This window comes from Salmo salar, chromosome ssa12 (genome assembly GCF_905237065.1).
Source record: "Salmo salar chromosome ssa12, Ssal_v3.1, whole genome shotgun sequence".
NCBI classification, from domain to species: Eukaryota; Metazoa; Chordata; class Actinopteri; order Salmoniformes; family Salmonidae; genus Salmo; species Salmo salar.
This window is the reverse complement of record NC_059453.1, coordinates 33,725,089-33,751,739: the sequence shown is the minus strand read 5'-3', so window position 1 is coordinate 33,751,739 and position 26,651 is coordinate 33,725,089. Positions and strand designations below refer to the sequence as shown.

Sequence of the window (26,651 nt, the reverse complement as noted above, 5' to 3'; positions counted from 1 at the left end):
TAGCAGTCTCGACAGGTGCATAGGCCCCCTACCCATAACTGCTGCTAGTGGTGTACAGTACCCCAAGAGTTTGCACTCAAGACCCAAGGCCAATAGACTTGCGTCTTGGGCATTTGATGCTACTATTGGCTTAGAATCAACCGAGGCAGCGCTGAAGGATTTTCCTCAATGTTTCTGTTTTTGATCCATTCTCCATCATGCGGTTGCTCTCTCTTTTCCCCCTTCTCTGTCACCAAACTAACTCCGGCTCTGAGTTTGGAATCTAAATTAACCCATCAAGGGAGTATAGACTGAAAAGATCCGACTCAAAAGCCTGGACTTTGTGATGTGGGGAAGGACAGGGAGGGTGCTCTTGCTCCTCTTTCATCACCCCCCTATACACACAGTGAGGGGACGCTTCCACAGACCATGCTGTCATTCCTGCCAGTGACCAGCGCAGGGTTCCCAGCAACAGTAACCATTTCACAAATCCCCTGTATGACCATGCTGCAAGGCTTTTTTTCTCAAAACAGGTTTGTGTTCATCGGGACACGCAAAGGAAAACATTTTGCAACAGAAAACAAAATTAGCATTTCTTATAAGGCAAGTCCAGGTAGTCCGTCCCGTTTCTTCTGTTTTGTGCCTAAATGAACACGACCCAGGTGTTTTGTCTGCAGGAGACAAGGATGAAAGAGAGCGGCAGGTAGCCTAGTGGTTAGAGCATTGAGCCAGTAACCGAAAGGTTGCTAGATCGAATCCCCGAGCTGACAAGGTAAAAATCTGTCGTTCTGCCCCTGAACAAGACAGTTAACCCACTGTTCCTAGGCCATCATTGTAAATAAGAATTTGTTCTTAACTGACTTGCCTAGATACATTTAAAAAAAGATGCAGGGAACTGGCTTTCATCAAAGCTAGATATCAGTGAATTTATTTTCATTAGAAATGCATGGTTTTATGGTTATCATAACATGTACACAGAACTAAAGACAAGCACTGTACTGTAATCCATCATTGCATACCAAAAGCTAGTTCTAACAGGCAAGGACAGATGACATGGCTAAGCAAGTTTTAATCTGCTACATTCATGAAGTCTTATGTAGCGTTTAAGTACAATAGTGCCAATACCTTTATCAACTGCCCTCATCTATTCAATCAAATGTCAAATGGGGAAAGCAATGGTCTTAGCTCAAGCTTGTTTTGAGACACTAGTAATGTACATTTCTGTATCAAAAAGAATCCTAGTTTAACACTTCCACTGAGTAAATACAAAAGCAGTATCATCCATAACAAAAAGAATGTACACCTAATTCCTGCCTGTCCATAGAAGCTAAAGATGAACGGTAACATGGGAGAGCAGTCCAGTTTAGTTTGGCTGAAAAGACTGGACATTAGGAAAATATATATATATTAAAGCCATATCCTGGATCTAGATGGTACATAATAAGGCTCTGAGTTTTTCCCTGACCATTTGAACTGAAAGACTCTGAAAGTGTTGGCTACTGAGTACCTTGCGAGTTCCAAGTTAACTGCATCAGACACTAACTAAAATCAGAAAATTATACCTTGATTAAAAATAGAGCACTTGGTTCCCCTAAATTGAATGGGATCAAATAGTCAAAGAAATTGGGCTGCCATGTGCTCAGCTCTAAAAAAAAAGTTGGGGGGTTTTTAGTGTTTCGTGTACACTTTCTAGAATTGAACCTTTTCCAACATGGCAACCCACACATTCAGTGGTTCAGAGACTGTTGGTGTTTAGTATTCCGCATGGTATGCACACTAACTAAACCCACCAGACAGCATTATTTGCTTCTCCAATTTACTGTCACACCCATGTATTATTCTTATAAAAGTAAGTCCATTTGAAAACTGAAAATATATATTTTTTCACTATAAATCTAACATGACCTAAATTCTAGAATTAAAACTGATCGTTTTGATAACACTAATTGTGATGTAAAGAAGTGTTATGTATGCTGTGAATATATATTTTTAAGGAGTTGTAATAATATTAAATACTTAATCATGAAGTAATAATTTGGCATCTGATTCTAACAATGTCCTGGTTTATCTTAATCTGCCTGAATACATTTGACATAAATTCAATGCAAGTGCTTGATGCACTGAAAATAACAGGAGAACCCTCTCAGTTATAAATTGATTGACTTATGTACAGAATTATCATACAAAACACACAGTAAAGAAAAGGTGAATGCATAGGTCAAATGTCAATCCATTACTATTTATACCATTAAATAACATGTAAAAATGTAGAATTAACCAGGTTTCCATCCAACCATTTCATGCTGATGAATGACACTTGAAAAAAGTCACGACTGGGCTGATGGAAACAGGAAATACCTCTACAATTTTATAAAACAGACAATTTGCTCTTTGGACATGGTGGGATGTTTGTGTATAAAATGAATTATGTGAGAAATGGAGGTGGAAATGCCTTTATTTGCTAATATTTATATGATAACCATCATATCGAAGTTAACTTGGGAGTCGCTATGATGCTGTATGTTGTGTGGTCCTCCCACTATGACTCGGGAAAGCATGCAGTTTATTAGGCTACAGAAGAAATAAATTATGATGAGATTCACACGGTGGTGAAAGTGCCATTTAACCAAAATTGTATCGCTCTTATCCATAATAATCTTCAAATGTAGGTAGCCTACCCACACTGTATCTGCGAGCTGTTGGCTAGAGTGCACGTGCCAAGACCAGATCAGCACATTTGCTATATAACGCAACTGTTTTTTGTCGTCATTAGAGTTGAAAATGCGATGGAAACCCATTTAACTTGTATTTTTCATTCGGTACATTGGACTGCTCCCAAGCACTGTGTGAAAGAACCCTCTGGTTCCACTATAGAACGACACAAAGTTGATTGTGATCGTATTGCTTTTAAAGAAAGTGTCACTCTCTTCCTCTCTCCCTCCTCTCATCCCTCTGTCTATTACTCCACTTCGTGTTCAGCGTCCATGCAGGACTCCCAGGGGTTTTGGGGCATGCGGGGCATGGAGAGCAGGAGGAGGCCGATGCCACTGAGGAAGAGGAGGCAGAAGCCAGCGCAGGCACAGGCAAAGGACCAGGCGTAGGAGTACTCTATCCAGATGGTGTCCTCGCTCTCGATCATCCGCTTTACCGACTGACGCATCACTTCCACTGAGATGATGGCGCACAGGCCTGCGATTGGGGCGGAGAGGGAGAGGAGGATGGGTTAACGGCGATTACCTCCAATCACAGGTAAGCAGGTGAATCAGATATTATTTGTTTTTAATTTGCTATACTACATTATGATTTTAGTACTGTATCTGTTCCCTTAACCCATTGATAACAGTACAACCAAAATATTACAAAGGTCATGTGTTATCTGCTTGTCTGGTCTTACCTGCAAAAGCGAAGAACATTCCGGCAGGTTTGAGGATGTAGTCATTCCCCTTCTTGAAGGAGCACAGGAGACACAAGGTGCCCAGGATCATAAAGGCCAGGCTGAAGATGGCGATGGCCGCTGCTGAGATATTGTACTCTGAAAAGAGAGCAAATAGAGGTCACTTCAAGATGTCCCCTGACCTACGAAAATAATATATATATATATATATAGTATGCCATTTAGCAGACGAAGCGACTTAGTCATGCATGCATACATTTTACATATGGGTGGTCCTGGGAATAAAACCCACTACCCTGGCATTACAAGCACCATGCTCTACTAACCGAGTTACAAAGTACATAAATACACAACATAGGAGGTTAAAGTTGCTCCTAACCACTGATACAGGGTCAGACATTTTTCCCATCCAACTAATGGTTTAGGTTAGGATTGAGGGAAGGGTAATCTGATCCTAGATCTGTGGTTAAGGGCAACTTCTATCTTAAGCAATTGTACAACCTGTAAACTTCTATAGTTCTACTTTCCTCCCTCCTATAACACCAACATATCTCTCTAAACTGGATCTGCATGAATTAACTTTCAATACTCTAGTTTGTTTTCATTTTACGTTACAGTACACTAAAAGGTAAGCAAAAGTCATTATGGTGGGTTGTGGAGATTAATTTATTTGAATGTGTATATAAATCAGCCATAAGCCGATAGGAGGCTTACCAAGAAATATTGTTTTATTCCAGAGCAACATGAGTCCATATGCCTCCAGCTGAATTATATAAATGATATTTCATTACATTGCAGCGCTGGGCATAACTGGATGTGCAAACGCTAATGTGGATTTTTTAATTAGGCTTTAATTTATGCCTGAGAAAATAGTTGACGGGGCCTAACTAAATTGTTACATGTGCAGACCAATTTAGTTTGTCACCTCATTGTACAGTACATGAGGTTGTGTACAGTCACAGAAAGGACAATTAAAGATTTTTTTAAATGATCAGCTCTCTCTGAACAGGAGTGTGAAGCATGATAAGGAAGACGGAATTTCACTTGGTTGGTGGAATCTGCCATCAGTCAAACTACCTAAATCAATCAAGCTAACTAACAGAATGAAATAACTAGGTTACATTTGAAATTACATTGCGCTTTAAGTCAAAATTGTTGTGTGAAATGAGAGCCATGTTACCCAGTGGAAAAAGTTCCTCTTGCAGTAAGGCAGCCATCTTTATTCAACCAAAGGAGGGAAATACACTTGGCATTACTGTAAGTTGTTTACTGGCTTGTTATTCCAAACTGCTTAACCAGCCATTCCCGTTATGTTGGTGTTGTGATGTGGATGGAGGAGCTAGGCTTTGATCTTCCGCCTGCTCTCCTAGAATCGGTGCCCAGGGGAGCGCCTCGCCCCGGGGGCTCCCCTTCATCTCATGCTGGGGGAGGATGGTGGCTCTCACCCCTTGAGTAGTTCTGGAATCATGCTACATCCTGCTGGAGTGCTAGCTCTCTTCCCCTTGAAAACCCAAAGAGAGGGGTGAGTGGTTTCAGAGTAGGTTGGATCAGTGGTTTAATGTCTGAAGGGGCTAAAATATCTATTTTGCGCTCTATTGGTGCTTTAGTGATTGTTATCCCAATGGCACTTTCAGTTTAGCTCTGTGGATGCTGCTCAGCTGGATCTGCCTGTGGCTAGTTGTACTGATAGCACTGGATCGTAGCTCTATGGCCATGTTCCATATAAATGGTAACCATTGGTTTGTTGAGGAGTGAAGAATACCAAATGGGCATTTGGAGTGGGCCAGTGCTACATTTCAAGTAAGGGCTATTTCTGTCTCTGGGGCTAGCCATTAGCATTTGCATGAGATGTGTGTGTAAATATATTCTGAGTTTACACAGCTATTAGTGTCATAGCTTTTATTGCAGGACTTTGATTGTGATAAATTACCTCCACATTCAACCTATTGTGTGTATTAAATATTAATATTGGAATGTACAGCCTTACCTCGAGTGTGCACCCATGAAATGGGGTATCAGCCTACTCAGTCACACCCATAGATTACAATTCCATAGAGTTTACACAAATATTAGCGTCATAATATTATTGCAGGACTTTACAGTCCATTATGAATGTTCAATACACACAATAGATTGACTGGGGAGGTGATTTCTCACAAAGTCCTGCAATAAGATCTATGATGCTAATATCTGTGTAGAATCTTTGGAATTATAATCTGTGGTTGTTACTCACTAGGCCAATACCCCATTTCATTTCATGGGTGCACACTTCATAGGCAAGGCTGTACGTTGCAATATGAATTCCCAATACACACAATAGACTGACTGGGAAGGTGATTTCTCAGAGTCAACGTCCAGCAATAAGAGAGAGCCCACTGCTCATCCCACAATACACTGCATCCTTCTCCCTCTGAAATGCTGCACCTCTCCCGACCTGCTGCAGCCACACTCTGCTTGTTCCTTTAAACAGATGTAGGTGTATTTTGTCATAAACCGTGTTTTAGACATGTACTCATGTAATTCAACAAACGCCATGTTGTTAGTCCTCAAACCATGTTTTTGCAGGACTTTAAAGAGTGACTTCCTTTAAATAGCAACAAATCCCTTTTAAAAATGGCCTATGTGGCATCGGTATGAGTCATAAACAGTTATTTTAGTGTCAAAATTGACTACAAAATGTAAATAGGATCATTTTAGTCAAAGTCTGGTCTAAAACGGAGTTTGGAACATCCGTGCGTCCAAACACCTTAGTTAGATGTAAAATTGCACAACTAAAACATCCTCTGCAAAAACGTCAAAATGAATTACGGATTTCTTGAGTTCTTAGATTCATTCTGGGAATTTTGAGGAAGTGAAATAGGCTTCCTATTGTCTCATGATGGACAAACATTAACCAAATGCAGATTCGGTCAGGAAACACACCACCAAGACTGAAATCGAATTTTTCTAATGATCAACAGAAAAACACACGTGCCAATCGGTGTGTTCAGTGGCTCTTTAACTGTGTGAAATCACCACACTATTCAGCCTATTGTATGTATTGAACATTCATATAGCTTTACCAATAGTGTGTGCACCCATGAAATGGTGCATCAGCCTACTCACTGACACCCACATATTACAATTCGGAAGAGTTTACACAAATATTAGCATCATAGCTCTTATTGCAGGACTCCCCAGTGACCCATGCAAACAAAAAAGGAGACGTTAGGACGTCTTTCGGAACATCAAAAGGTTTTGTCATGGTCGTATCTCCTGATCTATGCGAACTGTTTTTACGTTTCTTTACAGAAAAGGTTGAAAATATTACATCACAGATTGGCAGTAGCCAGTTTCACACCAGCAATGCTCGTTCAGAAGCACAAGAGGCAATTACTCTGAGACAGTCTACTGCTTCTTATTGCTCATTTGAGCAAATATCCATTACATCTCTCCTTATATGTACTCATATACACAATGTCCTGATAAACCACAATATGAACGTATATCCTTATAAACCATATGTCCTTACAAGCCTGTGAATTTACAGGTATATTATTTCAATATGATCCGACGAACAAATCTGAAGTAAGATGTATCTTCTACATATAAAAAAAATGTGATGTGTTCGTTTCATTGACAGGACCATGAGAAAGGTGGGTCCCCATAAACCATGTTATAAACTGACTGACATCATAAACTATAAAAACGTGTGTGTGCATAAATATATTCTGATTTACACACTACTGATTGGGTCTGACAAGGCCCTGCATGTGCTTAGCAGTCCTGTCATATGTGAGAGTACATACGTTGAATGGGCCAAACGTGCACAGTACTGGCAGGGTCACAGAGGGGGCTAGTGGAGAGATGGGGGAAGGAAAATGTCCAAGTGAGAAGGGAATGGGAATTGAGCAGGATTAGCTCTGACACATGGAGTTCCATTGATGCTACCTGCCAGATCGTATACCCAGCTAACACATAACATTCTGAGAACCATATGTTTTTTTTTATGGGAGTTTCAGTACTTCAGCATAACGTTTTCCATAAAACGTTCTTTCCATAAAAACCACAAGAAAACATTAGTAACGTTGTCACGATACCAGTATCACGATACTAGGAAGTAAGGAAGAAAAGGAAACAAATTATGAAGCAGACTAAATTTCTTGAGGGAAACCTTCCTAATGTTGGATACAAGAAGTCTTATGTTGTCACCCAGAGTCACATTTGCTTATTTTCCAAGCTATAGCACACAATATTTAGCAAAAGTAGGATTTAAAGGACCATAGAGTTGAGTCTGCTTCGTGTTTTCTTTTTTTACCATGGAAAATCTGGTATTGTAGTATCGCGATACTTGTATCGTGACACTAGTTCAAAGAACGTTCTAAGAATGTTTTTAAAAAAAACATACATTCTGTTCTCAGCATCAACAAAACTCTCTCTATCCTCGAACGTGCTAAGTGTGTTCAAGTGTGTTGTCCATTTCCACTAACTGGCCACACCTGATGTTAATGAGTGCTTGTTTCATTTGAAATGGGGTCTGTTTGAATAGACTAAAATGAACAGCTTTGTAAACAGCTGAGTAAAAAACAAACAAACATGGCATGCTAGCTCCGTCCTGGTGAAGCACTGGACTAATTCCATGGATAGAGAACAGAAGATCATAGGTTTGAATCTCACTGACGCTGTGCATTAATTAAAAAAAATATGTTTTTGCATGATTAATGCCCAAGCAAGTTTTCCATGTTCTTGAAACATTCAGGGAAAGTTTTAAGGAAGTTATTCAAAAAACTCCAAATAACCTATAATTTCTGTTCTCAGAACGTAAATAAAAACTTTCAGGGAACCATATTAAAACGTTCCCAGAACCTCCCTGCAACCTAAACTAACATTCCCAGAACAGGTTAAATTATCATTCCATTTTCAGAATTAAAAAACAAAAAATCATTTCTACCGGTCAGGAACATATGGCTTCGTTCGCAGAACCAATGGGGAATCAAAAATGTATGTTTCCACAATTTCCTAGGAACCAAATGTGCTAGCTGGCTATCCATTCAGTTGACTTGGCCTCGTCCCTTGGTATGCTGGGAAACTCCATATACTTCAATGTTTCTGCTTGTGTTGAAACCAAGGCTGATGGACAAATGCTAACAAAGACCAAGGGTCCCATTCAATCCGTAGTGCTGAAGAGATGTCCTACAGTGCGTTAGGAAAGTAAAGGCAATCTTCCCACGTCAGCGGAGACTGCATTGACAGTTAGGACTCCATAAGTCGGCTCAATCGGAAATTACCTTTAAATTTCGATTGCACTGTAGCGCTGAACTTTGGCGATGCGGATTGAATCCAGCCCCAAGGCACCATTGGTTATTTGTGCAAAGCTTAGAATGAAGGGGTATGTCTGGCTCTTTGTGCTTTGGTCTTTGTTAGCATTTGTCCATAAAACTTAGGAGACAATGGGCAGCCCTGCCTTGCGTCTAGCATGGAGTTGAGATATATCCAATTTGGCTTGTACTATTCACCACCCATATCCCAGGTTGCTTATTTGTTTTTATGACTCTCCCTTTGAATCTTCTCTTATGAAACATTTGTCAAAAGGACATCAAAGAATACACATATTTTGTTATTGAAGAGTATAAACCAATATACAGGTAACTGCCAAAATAAAGGAAACACTTGTGTAAATGAAGTATATTAAAAGCAAGTGCTACCACACAGGTGTGGATCCTGAGTTAATTAAGAAATTAAAACATTCCACCATGCTTAGGGTTCATGTTTAAAATTACCAGTTGCCAATTATTTTGGCTACTATGGCTAGAAGAGAACTCAGTGACTTTGAAAGAGGGTTCTCAAAGGACCATAAGGGGCTTGAAGGGTGTGTGTGTGTGTGTACATGTTTTACTATACTTGAGTACCGAAAGTCCTCACAAGAATAGTAAACTAACTAAAATTCTGAGAAGTGATGACATTTTGCCGGTCCTTACTTGTAAAAAGGCTATTTTAGGCTCAGGGTTTAGGGTTCGAATTAGGGTTAGGTTTAGGTTTAAGGTTAATTTAGGGGCTAGGGAAAATAGGATTTTGAATGGGAATCAATTGTTGGTCTCCAAAAAGTCCTCATAAGTATAGTAAGACATAACTGTGTGTGTGTGTGTGTGTGTGTGTGTGTGTGTGTGTGTGTGTGTGTGTGTGTGTGTGTGTGTGTGTGTGTGTGTGTGTGTGTGTGTGCGTGTGCGTAAATCTATTCTGATTTACACCCTACTGATTGGGTCTGACAAGGCCCTGCATGTGCTTGGCGCCCTTATGTGCATCACATGGACGTCCTGTCATATGTGAGAGTACATGTCTCTAATGGGCCAAGCATGTGCACAGTACTGGCAGGGTCACCAAGGGAGCTAGAGGGGAGATGGGACAAGGAAAATATCCAGGAGAGAAGGGAATGGGCAGTGACAGGGATTAGCTCTGTCACATGGAGTTCCATTGACGCTACCTGCCGGAGCTTATATCCACTCTGTTGACTTGGTTTCCTGGGAAAACTCTATATACTTAAATATTTCTGCTTGTGTTGAAATTAATTCAAGGCTGATGGACACATTCTAAGAATGACCAAATCACCATTGGTTATGTGTGCAAAGCTTAGAATGAAGCAGTATGTCTGGTTCTTTGTGCGTTTGTTTTTATTAGCATTTGTCCATGAAACTTAGACAACGGGCAGAACTGCCTTGCGCCTACCATGGACTGTTTGAGTTGAGATGTGTCCAATTTGGCTTGTATTATTCACCCCCCATGTTTCATGACCCGAGTTGCCTATTTTCTGTATGACTGTTCCCTTTGAATCTTCTCTTATGACACATTCTGTCAGAAGGACATCAAAGAATACACTACATGATACACTACATGACCAAAAGTATGTGGACACCTGCTCATCTCGTTTCAAAATCATGGGCATTAATATGGAGTTGGTCCCCCCTTTCCTGCTATAAGAACAGCCACTGTTCTGGAAAAGGCTTTCCATTAGCCGGCGTTCCAATTCATCCCAAAGGTGTTCGATGGGGTTCTGTATGACCTTGCTTTGTGCACAGGGGGCATTGTCATGCTGAAACAGGAAAGGGCCTTCCCTAAACTGTTGCCACAAAGCTGGAAGCACAGAATCGTCTAGAATGTCATTGTATGCTGTAGCGTTAAGATATCCCTTCACTGGAACTAAGGGGCCTAGCCCAAACCATGAAAAACAGCCCCAGACCATTATTCCTCCTCCACCAAACTTTACAGTTGGCACTATGCAGTGGGGCAGGTAGCGTTCTCCTGGCATCCGGCAAACCCAGATTCGTCCATCGGACTGCCAGATGGTGAAGCGTGATTCATCACTCCAGAGACAGGTTTCCACTGCTCCAGAGTCCAATGGCGGCGAGCTTTACACCACTCCAGCTGACGCTTGGCTTTGCGTATGGTGATCTCAGGCTTGTGTGTGGCTGCTCGGCCATGGAAACCCATTTCATGAAGCTCCCGATGAACAGTTCTTGTGTTAACGTTGCTTCCAGAGGCAGTTTGGAACTCGGTAGTGAGTGTTGCAACCGAGGAGAGATGATTTTTACACGCCACGCACTTCAGCACTCGGCGGTCTCGTTCTGTGAGCTTTTGTGGCCTACCACTTTGAGGCTGAGCCGTTATTGCTTCTAGACATTTCCACTTCACTATAACAGCACTTATAGTTGACCGGGGCAGCTCTAGCAGGGCAGAAATTTTAAGAACTGACTTGTTGGAAAGGTAGCATCCTATGACGGTGCCTCGCTGAAGGTCACTGAGCTCTTCAGTACGGGCCATTCTACTGCCAATGTTTGTCTATGGAGATTGAATGGCTGTGTGCTTGATTTTATACACCTGTCAGCAACAAGGTGTGGTTGAAATAGACTATTCCACTCATTTGAAGGGGTGTCCACATACTTTTGTATATATAGTGTATAAACCAAGTGTACAAAACATTAGGAACACCTGCTCTTTCCATGATGTAGACTGAACAGGGGAATCCAGGTGAAAGCTATGATATCTTATCACCTGTTAAATCCACTCCAATCAGTGTAGACGAAGGGGAGGAGACCGGTTAAAGGATTTTTAAGCCTTGAGACAAGTGTGTATGTGTGCCATTTCAACGGGGTATGGTAGTAGGTGACAGGCACAGTGATTTTAGTGTATCAAGAACTGCAATGCTGCTGGGTTTTTCACACTCAAAAGCGTCCCATGTGTATCAAGAATGGTCCATCACCCAAAGGACATTCAGGCAACTTGACACAACTGTTGGAAGCATTGGAGTCACCATGGGCCAGCATCCCTGTGGAACGCTTTCGATACCTTGTAGAGTCCATGCCCAACGAATTGAGGCTGTTCTGAGGGCGAAAGGGGGTGCAAAGAAATAGTAGGAAGGTGTTCCTAATATTTTGTACACTCAGTGTACATTCAATTTACAAAACAGAATCATGGTGTGTTTGTTAGGCCATTATTAACTTGTGTATGGACGAGGCACAAAAGAAACCTTACCTTTCTGGGTTTTGACTTCAAAAATCTCAGACTCGTCCCCTGGAGTGAAGTGTTTGAAGTAAGTGCAGTTCTCCGCTGTGGGAGACATGAAAACACAGTCAGCTGGAGGTTCAGATCGTAGCACTTCAGGCAATGTGCAGTTTCTCATAAATACGCGGAACATCACAGAAGTTACTAAACAATCGTGAAAATAGCTATATTTACTTCATAATAGATGCACAACACTTCGGAAATACAGTAGCATAATAGACCAATGTGTTTACCGAGAACGGTTTCACGAGTCTTCCACAAATATAAAAACGCTAACTTCATTAAAAAAAAGATTAAAGAATTTTGATTATTTTTACCTGGACTATCTTTAAACAACTTTTATATGTTACCGATTAATAAGCATTCTGTAGTTGCGATGTAACAGTTGTTAATCAACACGGATCAACATTTAGGCGCGCAACGTTCCTCTTATTGTGTGCGCTGAGTTTACATAAAAACCCTTCTCTATCTGCACCATGTTGATTGACAGACAGTGTCTGATTTTTTTGTTAGTGTAGGTTATGTTGGGCATCCATAAGCGGCGCATCCAATAGGAAGTACATTTAATTGAACTTGCCAAAATGATGTAATTACTCCTGTATATACAAAACTAAATACAGTCCTTCAGAACACTACACCAGAGAGCATGATTTAGCCACAGAGGATGATTTGCTTCTTTTTTTTTTTTAATAGTTGTGGATTGTTTTAAATCACAAGGCCAGGGCATAACCTACAGTTGAGAAGCGCGCAATTTGGGCAGGCTGCGCAGCATATCAAATAATTGATTGTTGATTTGCGGCTGTCAGTGAAGTTAGGCTATCAGAATTCTCAAATTCTCAGCGAACAGCAGCCTATTTTATTGGCACTCTATAGCGGAGACCATCGGCCATATCCCCGGTGAGTGCGCATATTCAGTGTCTTATTCATTGGGCCCCTGCTCATGTAGGGAAAATAATTTCCTCCTCCAGGCTAGTTGAGTCATAGCCTGTGTCTCCCCATTTCATAGGCCTCGATTAGATGGTTGCAGTCAAGACGTTTTTATTGATCTGAGTTTGTCAGAGTAGCCTGTCATTTTTGTGGTATTAGAGATTCTGCTAGTCTCCAGTTATGGAGACGAAAGTGTCGTAGAACTGCATGAAATATGTTTATAAAAGGTCAATTTTCTTCTGATTTTTTTAGGATCCTCATTAAAATTAACATCTAGCTGGGGCCGGGCTCTGGACGTGTGCAGAGAAAGGAAAAGAAAAGCAGAACGGTATTTTTTTGGCGAACAGTAAGTTAGTTATATTATTAGCCTAGTTTATGACTATCCAATCTACTCATCATATTACGAATAGAAGGCTATTTTACGTCAGTCTGGAAATAGACAGATGCATGCAATTCTTTATCATTTTTAGCTTCCCCTAACTTGAAACAGCCGATAGGGGCATCCCATTCACTTTGCTAGGCCCAATGTGCTAACCCCTGGGGATCAGTGCTAAGCACAAGTAAAAGCTGATCCACAGAATACGATCACAGCGATTGCAGAGGGCTAGGAGTATCGCCCTACGCTTTGATGCTAAGCCAGAACGTCAAAACATCCATTCGCCAGGGAAACTATATTTGTAAACGGCGGCGGCGGACCGCTGTGTGTCTCGTCTCTCAGACGTTAGGGGAATCTTCAGAGTCGCTCAACTCTGTTCTGTCACCGGAGAGGCCTGCTCTGCATCAGATACGTGGCATCTAATGTGCTGGGCCAACTACAGGGACCACGGGGTAGTAAGTGACAGGCTTTCATGTAGAATTATGTGAGCTAAGCATGTTATCACATCGTCTCCAGCGTTCCTCATATCCACACATACACATGGGCTGGAGATAATTCCCCCCTCCCAGGACACCCAGGAAAATAGAGTTTGTGGTGGGTGGGGTTGCCAGTTTGGATGCATTACTCAGAGAAGGCTAATAAAGAAAGATACACAAAAGTATGTGCAAGTTCAATTACCTGGATTTGGCGCCCATACATGGCACCAGCAAAGCACTCTTTATTGAGTAGAACCCAGCAGACCAAATTTGGAACATGTTTTAATGACTTAATTTTCTCGGTGTAAACTGGTTTTCTGGTTGAGAAGACATCATATAAATCAGACTACAACCAACTGGTCTGTGTTACAACCAGGTAAAGATGTATTTTTCAGGACAGGATGAAAACCTAAAGTTAAATATGTCACATTTTGGTTGTTATCTAGTCAAATCACCAGATTTCCACCAGATAAAGATGTATTTTTCTGGTTACTTAAAAGCTGTAAACAAAATATTCTTATACAACTAGTATACAACCTGACAATGATGTCATAAAAACTTAATTGCAACCAGTATTGCCCGCTGGCAAAAACCTTGGTTTTGGTAAGGTAAAGGACCATGGAAAGGGATCTAAATGTTTTAATGTTTTGACTCTCACACATAGAGGATGTTTTTGTGAATGAGGACAGAGACTGGCCATCAAGGGAAAACACAGAGGTGGTTACTTAGCAACTGGCTTGTCAGCTCTTTTTATTGAGTAAGGCGGGCAGGGGAATGAAAAGGAGGCAGAATTCCATGTTTTGGTTTGGAGAGAGGGAATTAGTTTATAGAAGAGTCAGAGTACATTCAGTCCTTAAAAGGTAAATTGCTGAGTCACCTCAGCTCAACCCCAGCCATTTTAAGTCGTTCACCCCTTATACAAAAGCCTCGGCTCTAGCTTCGGTAGTATCTCTCCGCACCACAAATTCCTTTGTTAATAACCATAATGGACCAGAAGTGATTCTTGTCATCATGCTGAAGACCAAGTGCCCTTTCATTGGGCTGAGAGGAGAGATAGCCCACGCTGCATTATGAGACACTTGAAAAGGCATTGGGGCTGTGTCGTTGTCTTTCTGTGTTTGTTAATTGAAACACTAAATCCAGGGATTATGCCAATTATGCGGATGCGTTGCTCGCCTCATTAGTTTTTGATGTCCTCATTACGCACTCCCATCCTTACCTTTAGAGACACACACACACACACACACACACACACACACACACACACACACACACACACACACACACACACAATATGAAAGCAGTCCATCAGGTTGGCACAAATACACACACAATCTATGAACGCAGGCAGGCAAGCACATATGCACGCTCGCTTGGACACACACACGGTCTGTGCCGTTGTGCTCTCTAATGGCATTGGAGGACACTCAAAAAGTCTCTAATGACGGTAGAAAAGACTCTGGCTTTCCAGGAACTGGCTTACAAACCCAGGTCTCTATAAGGACTTGTAAGGCTCCCCCATGTCCATCCACATCCATGAATATAGCTCCACACTACTAGACAATCTGGACCCTTTCTTTCTAAAATGATATGCCGAAATTGTTGCAACCCCTATTACTAGCCTGTTCAACCTCTCTTTCGTGTCGTCTGAGATTCCAAAAGATTGGAAAGCAGCTGCTGTCATCCCCCTCTTCAAAGGAGGGGATACTCTTGACCAAAACTGCTACAGACCTAAATCTATCCTACCCTGCCTTTCTAAGGTCTTCGAAAGCCAAGTCAACAAACAGATTACCGACCATTTCGAATCCCACCGCACCTTCTCTGATATGCATTTTACATTTTAGACATTTTAGTCATTTAGCAGACGCTCTTATCCAGAGCGACTTACAAATTGGTGCATTCACCTTATAATATCCAGTGGAACAACCACTTTACAATAGTGCATCTAAATCTTTTAAGGGGGGGTTAGAAGGATTACTTTATCCTATCCCAGGTATTCCTTGAAGAGGTGGGGTTTCAGGTGTCTCCGGAAGGTGGTGATTGACTCCGCTGTCCTGGCGTCGTGAGGGAGCTTGTTCCACCATTGGGGTGCCAGAGCAGCGAACAGTTTTGACTGGGCTGAGCGGGAACTGTGCTTCCTCAGAGGTAGGGAGGCGAGCAGGCCAGAGGTGGATGAACGCAGTGCCCTTGTTTGGGTGTAGGGCCTGATCAGAGCCTGAAGGTACGGAGGTGCCGTTCCCCTCACAGCTCCGTAGGCAAGCACCATGGTCTTGTAGCGGATGCGAGCTTCGACTGGAAGCCAGTGGAGAGAGCGGAGGAGCGGGGTGACGTGAGAGAACTTGGGAAGGTTGAACACCAGACGGGCTGCGGCGTTCTGGATGAGTTGTAGGGGTTTAATGGCACAGGCAGGGAGCCCAGCCAACAGCGAGTTGCAATAATCCAGACGGGAGATGACAAGTGCCTGGATTAGGACCTGCGCCGCTTCCTGTGTGAGGCAGGGTCATACTCTGCGAATGTTGTAGAGCATGAACCTACAGGATCGGGTCACCGCCTTGATGTTGGTGGAGAACGACAGGGTGTTGTCCAGGGTCACGCCAAGGCTCTTAGCACTCTGGGAGGAGGACACAAGGGAGTTGTCAACCGTGATGGCGAGATCATGGAACGGGCAGTCCTTCCCCGGGAGGAAGAGCAGCTCCGTCTTGCCGAGGTTCAGCTTGAGGTGGTGATCCGTCATCCACACTGATATGTCTGCCAGACATGCAGAGATGCGATTCGCCACCTGGTTGTCAGAAGGGGGAAAGGAGAAGATTAATTGTGTGTCATCTGCATAGCAATGATATGAGAGACCATGTGAGGATATGACAGAGCCAAGTGACTTTGTGTATAGCGAGAATAGGAGTGGGCCAAGAACAGAGCCCTGGGGGACACCAGTGGTGAGAGCACGTGGTGCGGAGACAGATTCTCGCCACGCCACCTGGTAGGAGCGACCTGTCAGGTAGGACGCAATCCAAGCGTGCGCGGTGCCGGAGATGCCCAGCTCGGAGAGGGTGGAGAGGAGGATCTGATGGTTCACGGTATCAAAGGCAGCAGATAGGTCTAGAAGGATGAGAGCAGAGGAGAGAGAGTTAGCTTTAGCAGTGCGGAGAGCCTCCGTGACACAGAGAAGAGCAGTCTCAGTTGAATGCCCAGTCTTGAAACCTGACTGATTAGGATCAAGAAGGTCATTCTGAGAGAGATAGCAAGAGAGCTGGCCAAGGACGGCGCGTTCAAGAGTTTTGGAGAGAAAGGAAAGAAGGGATACTGGTCTGTAGTTGTTGACATCGGAGGGATCGAGTGTAGGTTTTTTTCAGAAGGGGTGCAACTCTCGCTCTCTTGAAGACGGAAGGGACGTAGCCAGCGGTCAAGGATGTGTTGATGAGCGAGGTGAGGTAGGGGAGAAGGTCTCCGGAAATGGTCTGGAGAAGAGAGGAGGGGATAGGGTCAAGTGGGCAGGTTGTTGGGCGGCCGGCCGTCACAAGACGCGAGATTTCATCTGGAGAGAGAGGGGAGAAAGAGGTCAAAGCACAGGGTAGGGCAGTGTGAGCAGGACCAGCAGTGTCGTTTGACTTAGCAAACGAGGATCGGATGTCGTCAACCTTCTTTTCAAAATGGTTGACGAAGTCATCCGCAGAGAGGGAGGAGGGGGGGAGGGGGAGGAGGATTCAGGAGGGAGGAGAAGGTAGCAAAGAGCTTCCTAGGGTTAGAGGCAGATGCTTGGAGTTTAGAGTGGTAGAAAGTGGCTTTAGCAGCAGAGACAGAAGAGGAAAATGTAGAGAGGAGGGAGTGAAAGGATGCCAGGTCCGCAGGGGAGGCGAGTTTTCCTCCATTTCCGCTCGGCTGCCCGGAGCCCTGTTCTGTGAGCTCGCAGTGAGTCGTCGAGCCACGGAGCAGGAGGGGAGGACCGAGCCGGCCTGGAGGATAGGGGACAGAGGAAATCAAAGGATGCAGAGAGGGAGGAGAGGAGGGTTGAGGAGGCAGAATCAGGAGATAGGTTGGAGAAGGTTTGAGCAGAGGGAAGAGATGATAGGATGGAAGAGGAGAGAGTAGCGGGAGAGAGAGAGCGAAGGTTGGGACGGCGCAATACCATCCGAGTAGGGGGAGAGTGAGAAGTGTTGGATGAGAGCGAGAGGGAAAAGGATACAAGGTAGTGGTCGGAGACTTGGAGGGGAGTTGCAATGAGATTAGTGGAAGAACAGCATCTAGTAAAGATGAGGTCAAGCATATTGCCTGCCTTGTGAGTAGGGGGGGAAGGTGAGAGGGTGAGGTCGAAAGAGGAGAGGAGTGGAAAGAAGGAGGCAGAGAGGAATGAGTCGAAGGTAGACGTGGGGAGGTTAAAGTCACCCAGAACTGTGAGAGGTGAGCCATCCTCAGGAAATGAACTTATCAAGGCGTCAAGCTCATTGATGAACTCTCCAAGGGAACCTGGAGGGCGATAAATGATAAGGATGTTAAGCTTGAAAGGGCTGGTAACTGTGACAGCATGGAATTCAAATGAGGAGATAGACAGATGGGTCAGGGGAGAAAGAGAGAATGTCCACTTGGGAGAGATGAGGATTCCAGTGCCACCACCCCGCTGGCTCGATGCTCTAGGGGTATGCGAGAACACGTAGTCAGACGAGGAGAGAGCAGTAGGAGTAGCAGTGTTATCTGTGGTAATCCATGTTTCCGTCAGCGCCAGGAAGTCTAGGGACTGGAGGGTAGCATAGGCTGAGATGAACTCAGCCTTGTTGGCCGCAGACCGGCAGTTCCAGAGGCTGCCGGAGACCTGGAACTCCACATGGGTCGTGCGCGCTGGGACCACCAGGTTAGAGTGGCAGCGGCCACGCGGTGTGGAGCGTTTGTATGGCCTGTGCAGACGAGAGAGAACAGGGATAGACAGACACATAGTAGACAAGCTACAGAAGAGGCTACGCTAATGCAAATGAGATTGGAGTGACAAGTGGACTACACGTCTCGAATGTTCAGGAAGTTAAGCTTACGTTGCAAAAATGTTATTGACTAAAATGATACAGTACTGCTGGCTGGTGGAGTAGGCTAGCTAGCAGTGGCTGCGTTGTTGACTTTGAACGTGTAGCTGGCTAGGTAACCTCGGTAGTTTCAGTACTACACCTTGTCATGATACAAAGCAACTTTGTAGCTAGCTAGCTAACATAACACTAGTCAAGACGTTCCTTGTAGTGTATTTAGTTTCAACAATGCTGCTCGTCGGTAATAGTTGGCTGGGTTAGGAAAAATGGCGTCGCGGGGGACGGAAATAGCTGGCTAGCTAACCTCGATGGCTGGCTAGCTAACAATTATCAAGTTATGACAAAGACAACTAAGTAGCTAGCTAGGTAACACTGCACTAGTCAAATCGTTCCGTTGTAAAGTATTAGTATCTACAGCGCTGCTAGTCGGTAACGGTTGGCTAGCTGGCAGTGGGTTAATGATAACTAGGTGTGTTGAGTAAGTCTGGCGCCGCGTCGCGGCTGGCTAGCACACCTCGATAATACTCAAACTCAAACTACACAATTATCTTAGATACAGAGACAGCAAAGACAACTATCAAAGACAACTATGCAATCTGGTTTCAGAGCTGGTCATGGGTGCACCTCAGCCACGCTCAAGGTCCTAAAAGATATCGTAACCACCATCGATAAGAAACAATACTGTGCTGCCGCATTCATTGACCTGGCCAAGGCTTTCGACTCTGTCAATCACCACATCCTCATCGGCAGACTCAATAGCCTTGGTTTCTCAAATGATTGCCTCGCCTGGTTCACCAACTACTTCTCTGATAGAGTTCAATGTGTCAAATCGGATGGCCTGTTGTCCGGGCCTCTGGTAGTCTCTATGGGGGTGCCACAGGGTTCAATTCTTGGGCCAACTCTTTTCTCTGTATACATCAATGATGTCGCTCTTGCTGCTGGTGAGTCTCTGATCCACCTCTACGCAGACGACACCATTCTGTATACTTCTGGCCCTTCTTTGGACACTGTGTTAACAACCCTCCAGACGGGCTTCAATGCCATACAACTCTCCTTCTGGGGCCTCCAACTGCTCTTAAATACAAGTAAAACAAAATGCATGCTCTTCAACCGATCGCTGCCCACACCTGCCCGCTCGTCCAGCATCACTACTCTGGACGGTTCTGACTTAGAATATGTGGACAACTACAAATACCTAGGTGTCTGGTTAGACTGTAAGCTCTCCTTCCAGACTCACATCAAACATCTCCAATCCAAAGTTAAATCTAGAATTGGCTTCCTATTTCGCAACAAAGCATCCTTCACTCATGCTGCCAAACATACCCTCGTAAAACTGACCATCCTACCGATCCTCAACTTCGGCGATGTCATTTACAAAATAGCCTCCAAACCCCTACTCAATAAACTGGATGCAGTCTATCACAGTGCCATCCGTTTTGTCACCAAAGCCCCATATACTACCCACCACTGTGACCTGTACGCTCTTGTTGGCTGGCCCTCGCTTCATACTCGTCGCCAAACCCACTGGCTCCAGGTCATCTACGAGACCCTGCTAGGTAAAGTCCCCCCTTATCTCAGCTCACTGGTCACCATAGCAGCACCCACCTGTAGCACGCACTCCAGCAGGGGCGAAAATCTGATATCAACTTTGGGGGGGACAATTACATGACATTTTCTCAAGAGCAATTCCTGAGGGGGACACCAAAAGTAGTGCTGTAACACATAGCCTACATTGTAATATGGTAAATGTATATTGAGGAACCAAAGAAATAAGGTGTTTGCCGTACTCCTAACTACCGGTACCCAAAACTACACAACTATTCACAACAGCAATACCATTGCCTTTAACAAATCTTAGTTCAGTCACCAGTTTAAGTTGAGAGTGGGGGTATCCATGGCATTTTCCAATTATGTTCCTATTTTACAAGTAAAAAAATGGAGAACCTTTCATAATGTTGTCAAACAAAGACTCAACAAACTTACCTGAGACTCCCTGTCTCTGCCAGTCTGTCCCTGCATATCTGTCCCCAACTCTGCTGTCTGTGTGCAATCTGTTGCCTGCTCTGCCTAATGACATCATTGTGAAACATTTCCATTAGAATTTCATTTCTTTCTTATGAACATTTTATCAACTAGTCTTTGAGACATTAGGCCACTAGGGTTCTTACTTTGCGTTTTGGTGTACTGAAAAATACTCTGATGTCCGTCTTTTATTTTTCTGCCATTTTTCTACCTGGCTGGCTGGCTACACACACACACACAGTGTGTAGGTTATTTACAGTAGGAGATGGGCTTCTATCATCTTATCTTTTATCATTCCATTTGGGCTTCGATCTAAAAGGTAGCTAGCAAATGTGAAACGGATTAAAATGACAAGAGTTGACAGCTGTATGAGTTCACCATTTACACAACATATGCTGCAACCTTTTGTAATTTTAATAGTTTGTTTCATATTGGCTGGCTTCCAACAATAGCTGTATTTGCAAAGCTAGCGAGCACCAATTCAGTTTCAGTGGTGTTTGCTATAATCTTTGCTACCTGGGTTAAATCAGTTTATCGCTAACCTTATCACAGGGACTTTGAAGCACTAACTTACGTCATCTGCATGCTGATCTCGGAATAAATTGACCATAGCAAAGATTCCATCTTTGACGAGGCCACATAAATGGAATAGGTACTAACTAGCATAATAGTTAATATTTGCGCGCTAGCTGTGCATATTCAGCTAGTGTGTGTGCGCGATTGATTGGATTAACCTCACGTCAGTTATGTTCATTGAGTGCCTTTCAGACAGTGGCTACGACCCCTCTGTTACCTTGCCAGTGGATCAAACCATTGTGAGGAAAAGGGTGGGGGGGTCGCAATCTTTTGAAACTTAAAAACGCGCTGTTAAGTGTCTATAATCAGCACAATTGCTTTCATTGCGTATTATTAATATTATTTAAATTACATAGTTATGTTTCAGTGATATATTGGGGGGGACAAATCATATTTTTCCCAGGATGGGGGGGTCGTGTCCCCCCCGTCCCCCCGCGATTTCCGCCCCTGCACTCCAGCAGGTATATCTCTCTGGTCACCCCCAAAGCCAATTCCTCCTTTGGCTGTCTCTCCTTCAAGTTCTCTGCTGCCAATGACTGGAACGAACTACAAAAATCTCTGAAACTGGAAACACTTATCTCCCTCACTAGCTTTAAGCACCAGCTGTCAGAGCAGCTCACAGATCACTGCACCTGTACATTTACATTTACGTCATTTAGCAGACGCTCTTATCCAGAGCGACTTACAAATTGGTGCATTCACCTTTTGATATCCAGTGGAACAACCACTTTACAATAGTACATCTATATCTTTTTGGGGGGGGAGGGTAAGAAAGATTACTTAATCCCATCTATAATTTAGCCCAAACAACTACCTTTTCCCCTACTGTATTTATTTATTTATTTTTCTCCTTTGCACTCCATTATTTCTATTTCTACTTTGCACTTTCTTCCACTACAAATCCACCATTCCAGTGTTTTACTTGCTATATTGTATTTACTTTGCCACCATGGCCTTTTTTGCCTTTACCTCCCTTATCTCACCTAATTTGCTCACATTGTATATAGACTTATTTTTCTACTGTATTATTGACTGTATATTTGTTTTACTCCATGTGTAACTCTCTGTTGTTGTATGTGTCAAACTGCTTTGCTTTACCTTGGCCAGGTCGCAATTGTAAATGAGAACTTGTTTTCAACTTGCCTACCTGGTTAAATAAAGGTGAAATAAATAAAATAAATAAAAAGATGCCATGGCTCTCTTTGTGTTGTATTAATTCCACACTGGAACCTTATCACTTGGCACATGTCCAGACAATGCTCTGCCTATCAGTGAGTGGATTTGTAATGCCAGCGTTGTCCCACCATGTAACATCCCAGTGACACCCAAGGCCTCTCCACACCAACAGGGTATATATATTTCGAATGGAATGGAGGAGTCCAAACCGCACGCTAACTAGGAGCCATTTCGTCGACGTCAACATCTCAAGGAGACGATAAGTAATAGCACCCGATGGAACTCAACAGCGTATCAGTTAGATGACTTGCTCAAAACAGAAACTCTACGCGCTACTAAACAATCCTACACCTGTCTTTAAGAAGGTGAGGAGATCAGAATGAGCCTCGACTCTTGTTGTACTGAGGCGCTTCACAGTGAGTTTGTCTGCCTGTCTATTAACAGCCATTTCATCAACATAAGGTGCTGTGTTAGGCATTTCTCTGAGCCCGTGTTTTCATTCTCTTTGCCTGTTGCATAGGCTACAGCTAGCATGTGTTGTGTTGTAGACGAAAATGACCCACCCAGAAAAATCCCCCCAGACCACTCTAGCATGTATCCGATGGTGCCAGCTAGGATGAATACGAGACACAAGTTGAAATACAAACATTTCAGCTCACGCCTAAAATCGAAACAAGGAAATATAACCCAACATTAGATAGTCTACCCATTGAGATCGTTCCGTACAGAAAGGCAAACCATAAAGACCAACATGCAACACTGGGAACAAGTTATCATGGTCACTTCTACAGCCCGGGTTGCCCCTCCCAGGACTGGTATGTGGTTGAAGTTCCCGGTTGCCTACATGCCAGGGCTTTGACTAGCCCACCCCAGGACCCGTGTAGCCCACCCCCAGGGGACGGGAAATCATTTTGGACGGTGGGTAGCAGGGCAGCACCAGGGAGGGGGTTAGGGGTTAGGGGTTGAAGGGCTATGCCTGGCTTGTGCAGGTGGCCTTGTCACTCAGTAGGGCTCTGAAGGTGTGCACACACTTGACTCCCTCACGGCTCTTACCCCGGGACAGCTGGGTATTTACACAGCCTATATTTATCCTCCATTGGCCGGCTGCATAGTGCTGCGCACAACAGAAAATCCGACTGATATCTTTGTTTCTGTAACAGTTGCTATATTGGCTTCGGCTGAACATCTCGCCACATCCCTAACCTAGATCGTATGTTTGCTGTTCTGGATAGTATTCATATGAAGTAAATTATATCAATATCCTGTTTCACAGTAATTCTTATTTTCTAACCATCTGTTATGATTATTTAGGAAGGCAAACAAGATGAGAAACAAGTGGGAAGCAACCTATATGTACATATATACAGAGATCTCAATTTCTCCTCACAGAATTTGATCTTTGTAGACTACCAGCTAATATATATATATATATATATATATATATATATATATATATATATATATATATACACACACACATTTTTTATTCCAACTCGGATGGCAAAACCCATGGAGGGTCACAGTTTCATCATCCTAGAGACGACAGAGTGGTTGGTATTTCACTCATTAAAATGTGGGGCTATAACAAATATTGCTATTCATTTGCAAATAGAGCTAGCGATACCAAATTAAACCCTGGTGTCTGGCTTTGTACATACCAGAAAGGTTATATTCATCTTGGCGCCTATCCACTGCATTCCTTCTCACACGCAATGCCATTACTCACTGCGTGTATGGCATTAGCAATGTAGTAAAATTTTGTTGTTGGCAACAAGGGAGTTTTAGCAACATGATATTCAATGAGTTTTTCCCATAAAGACTATTTGAAAATAAGTTTATGCTTTTTCTTTTGTGATCAGAGTTAAGGAGTGTGAGTTGTCTGTAGTTTCGCCAATGAGTTATCATTCAAAAATGTAAAAGCCAGCCCTACGTGGAGAGATGCCAAGAGCATCTCACCCACACTGACCACCAAATGTATCCATGATAGGCCTACGTCTGATGGTACATAAGACCATGTATCTAATAAGACATTGCAAGTTTGGGTATCTCTAAATAGCCTGCCCAACACTGTTCCTTACATTACCACTATCTGACTGTGCTGTTGGTTCGGGAATGCCCCAAGCTTAACATTCTAAATCCCTTGATTCTTTATAGCAAGGAGGGGTCAGCCAAGAATGTTTACAAAATGAGCCTCAACCAGGCATTTCCATCTGTTCATGAACGTGCCTGCACCAGTCGATATATGAAAATCCCAGAAGCCCATAGCTGAGCTAACTATGGAGGGGGCACATTTGCTTCAGTGAATCTATCCAAGATTGTTGTAAAGGTGTGTATGTTCGGGGCATTGGGACCTTTGGTGATTGAAACTTTCAAATGGAGGAGCAGTCAGAAAGACCTCAAGAAACGCAGGGCACAATGTATTATAAGTTATCAGAAAGTGTGTTTCCTTCATTCTGCTTTGTATCAGACCATTACTAAAGCTATGTGTTGTATTGCTTTTACAAGCTCCAATCAATTAGTCCCCTTCCTGTCTATGCGTTTATTTCCTCACTCAATGTGATATTGACTCACAACATTTAGTGTGAGTCATCACAAGTTAGCGTAGCGGGATCAAAGCATTAGTTGTCATTCAAAGGTCGGATAAAGCCGGGATTCAAGCCGATCGACCCTTTTTGGCTACGCACCATTTAAAGGCAATGTTACCACAGTCGCGGAGATCGCATTCAAAGTAAACGCTGCAGATGTCGGCTAAATTGGAAATTACCTTTTAAAATGTCAACGGCGCTACAAAATGGATCATCCGTGGTTCAGATTGAATCCTGCCCTGGGTCCTGTTTTGATTGGAGTAAATGACAACTGCTGTCATTATAGAGTGTATTTTAAGGCATTGGAGCTAGACTTGTAAGAGCTGGCACTCAGGGGATACTGCAGCTTCAACAGTTCCTAGTTGCTAAGAGCTGGGGGAGAGAGACACCTCGTCATTTAATTACTGTGGGGAAGTAGCTGGATTGGGACTTTAAAGGTCAAGATTAGTCTGAAAGTGTTGTGGTCAGTCTGAAATTGCTTGACTTAGCTGAGTTTATCTTATTGTTGTGCTATTTATTGTAGCATAGGCTAATCCTCGCACCTCTTGTTCCCCGGCTTCTGAAGCCCCAATATCTCAATTCAATAATTGTCTGACAAGCAGTTTTCCACACCAGGAAGGCTTGTGGTTAAGAGGAACATTAGCTGGCCACATTGCAAAGATGACTGGTGCTTGATGACAATGGTTAAGTGTTGAACCATGCCCTTAACAAGAGTTAACTGACCCCCCTTCCACCAAACCCAATCTCTCAGGCCTATTACAATAATACAAATACTGTTTTTTATACAGTGTGATAGCACATATTTCTTGATCAGCAGTTAGTGTGTATCCGCTTTAACAATAGTTAGACACAAAGAATGTTTTAAAGTGGCGAATTTGGTCGGTGTTACATTAGGTAACATTAGGTAGCCTCAGACATTGAACAGAGAGGTTCAGGGTTAGGATGGACACAGACGGTGCAGATTGTCAGGTCCAAGCTATAAGCCGCCTCCGTGTATTTGTCTTACCTCCAGGTAAGCTGATGGGGCCGCAACCCTTTCCATTGTAGTCCGCCTCACTGACGTAGATGGCCTTCTTACACAGCCTCCAGAGGCCAAAGTGGGCCGCTTCACACGTCGCGTTCACCTGCTCCACCCGCGGGCTCAGCACGGCCCAATGGTCCGTCACCACCGCCGTAAACATGGACGCCATACCCACCAGGATCACAAAGAACGTGATCTTCACCTTCGTTCGTTTGTGCATGGTGTAGTTTGTACGCGGAAACACTGACAAGAAGATGTCCAAAGAAGAAGAAATGCGTAGCACCGAGGTCCTCACTTGGATCAGACTCGAAGGGGACGTCAGACTTGTGGGGACGTCAGACTTCTGGAGGCTTCGATGGTGGATTTTCGCGGGCTTCACTGCTTAACAGCCACACAGCCTTCCACAAATGTCTCTCTCTTCCCCAGCTTACACCCTATCACTCGTTGTCTCTCTCTCCCTGTTGGATTTGTGCCTCTAGTTTGAGGGAAAGGGGTCAGTTTTGCTGTGCCATAGTTTTCCCGTCCCTCTCCCTTCTCTGACTGTGTCGACTGAGGGGGGCCCATGTGCCTCAGACTAC

General features: G+C 43.6%; 1 protein-coding gene across 1 annotated transcript; it reads right to left on the bottom strand.

Moving 5' to 3' along the window:
- Nucleotides 1-879: 879 nt before the first annotated feature.
- On the bottom strand, nucleotides 880-26,651 carry LOC106564879 (voltage-dependent calcium channel gamma-1 subunit). Its single transcript, XM_014131363.2, has 4 exons — nucleotides 26,059-26,651; nucleotides 11,879-11,953; nucleotides 3,374-3,511; nucleotides 880-3,168 (listed from the first exon to the last, which is right to left on the bottom strand). The coding sequence occupies exons 1-4, from the start codon at nucleotides 26,291-26,293 to the stop codon at nucleotides 2,939-2,941; spliced, it is 678 nt and encodes a 225-aa protein (XP_013986838.1). The 5' UTR covers nucleotides 26,294-26,651; the 3' UTR covers nucleotides 880-2,938.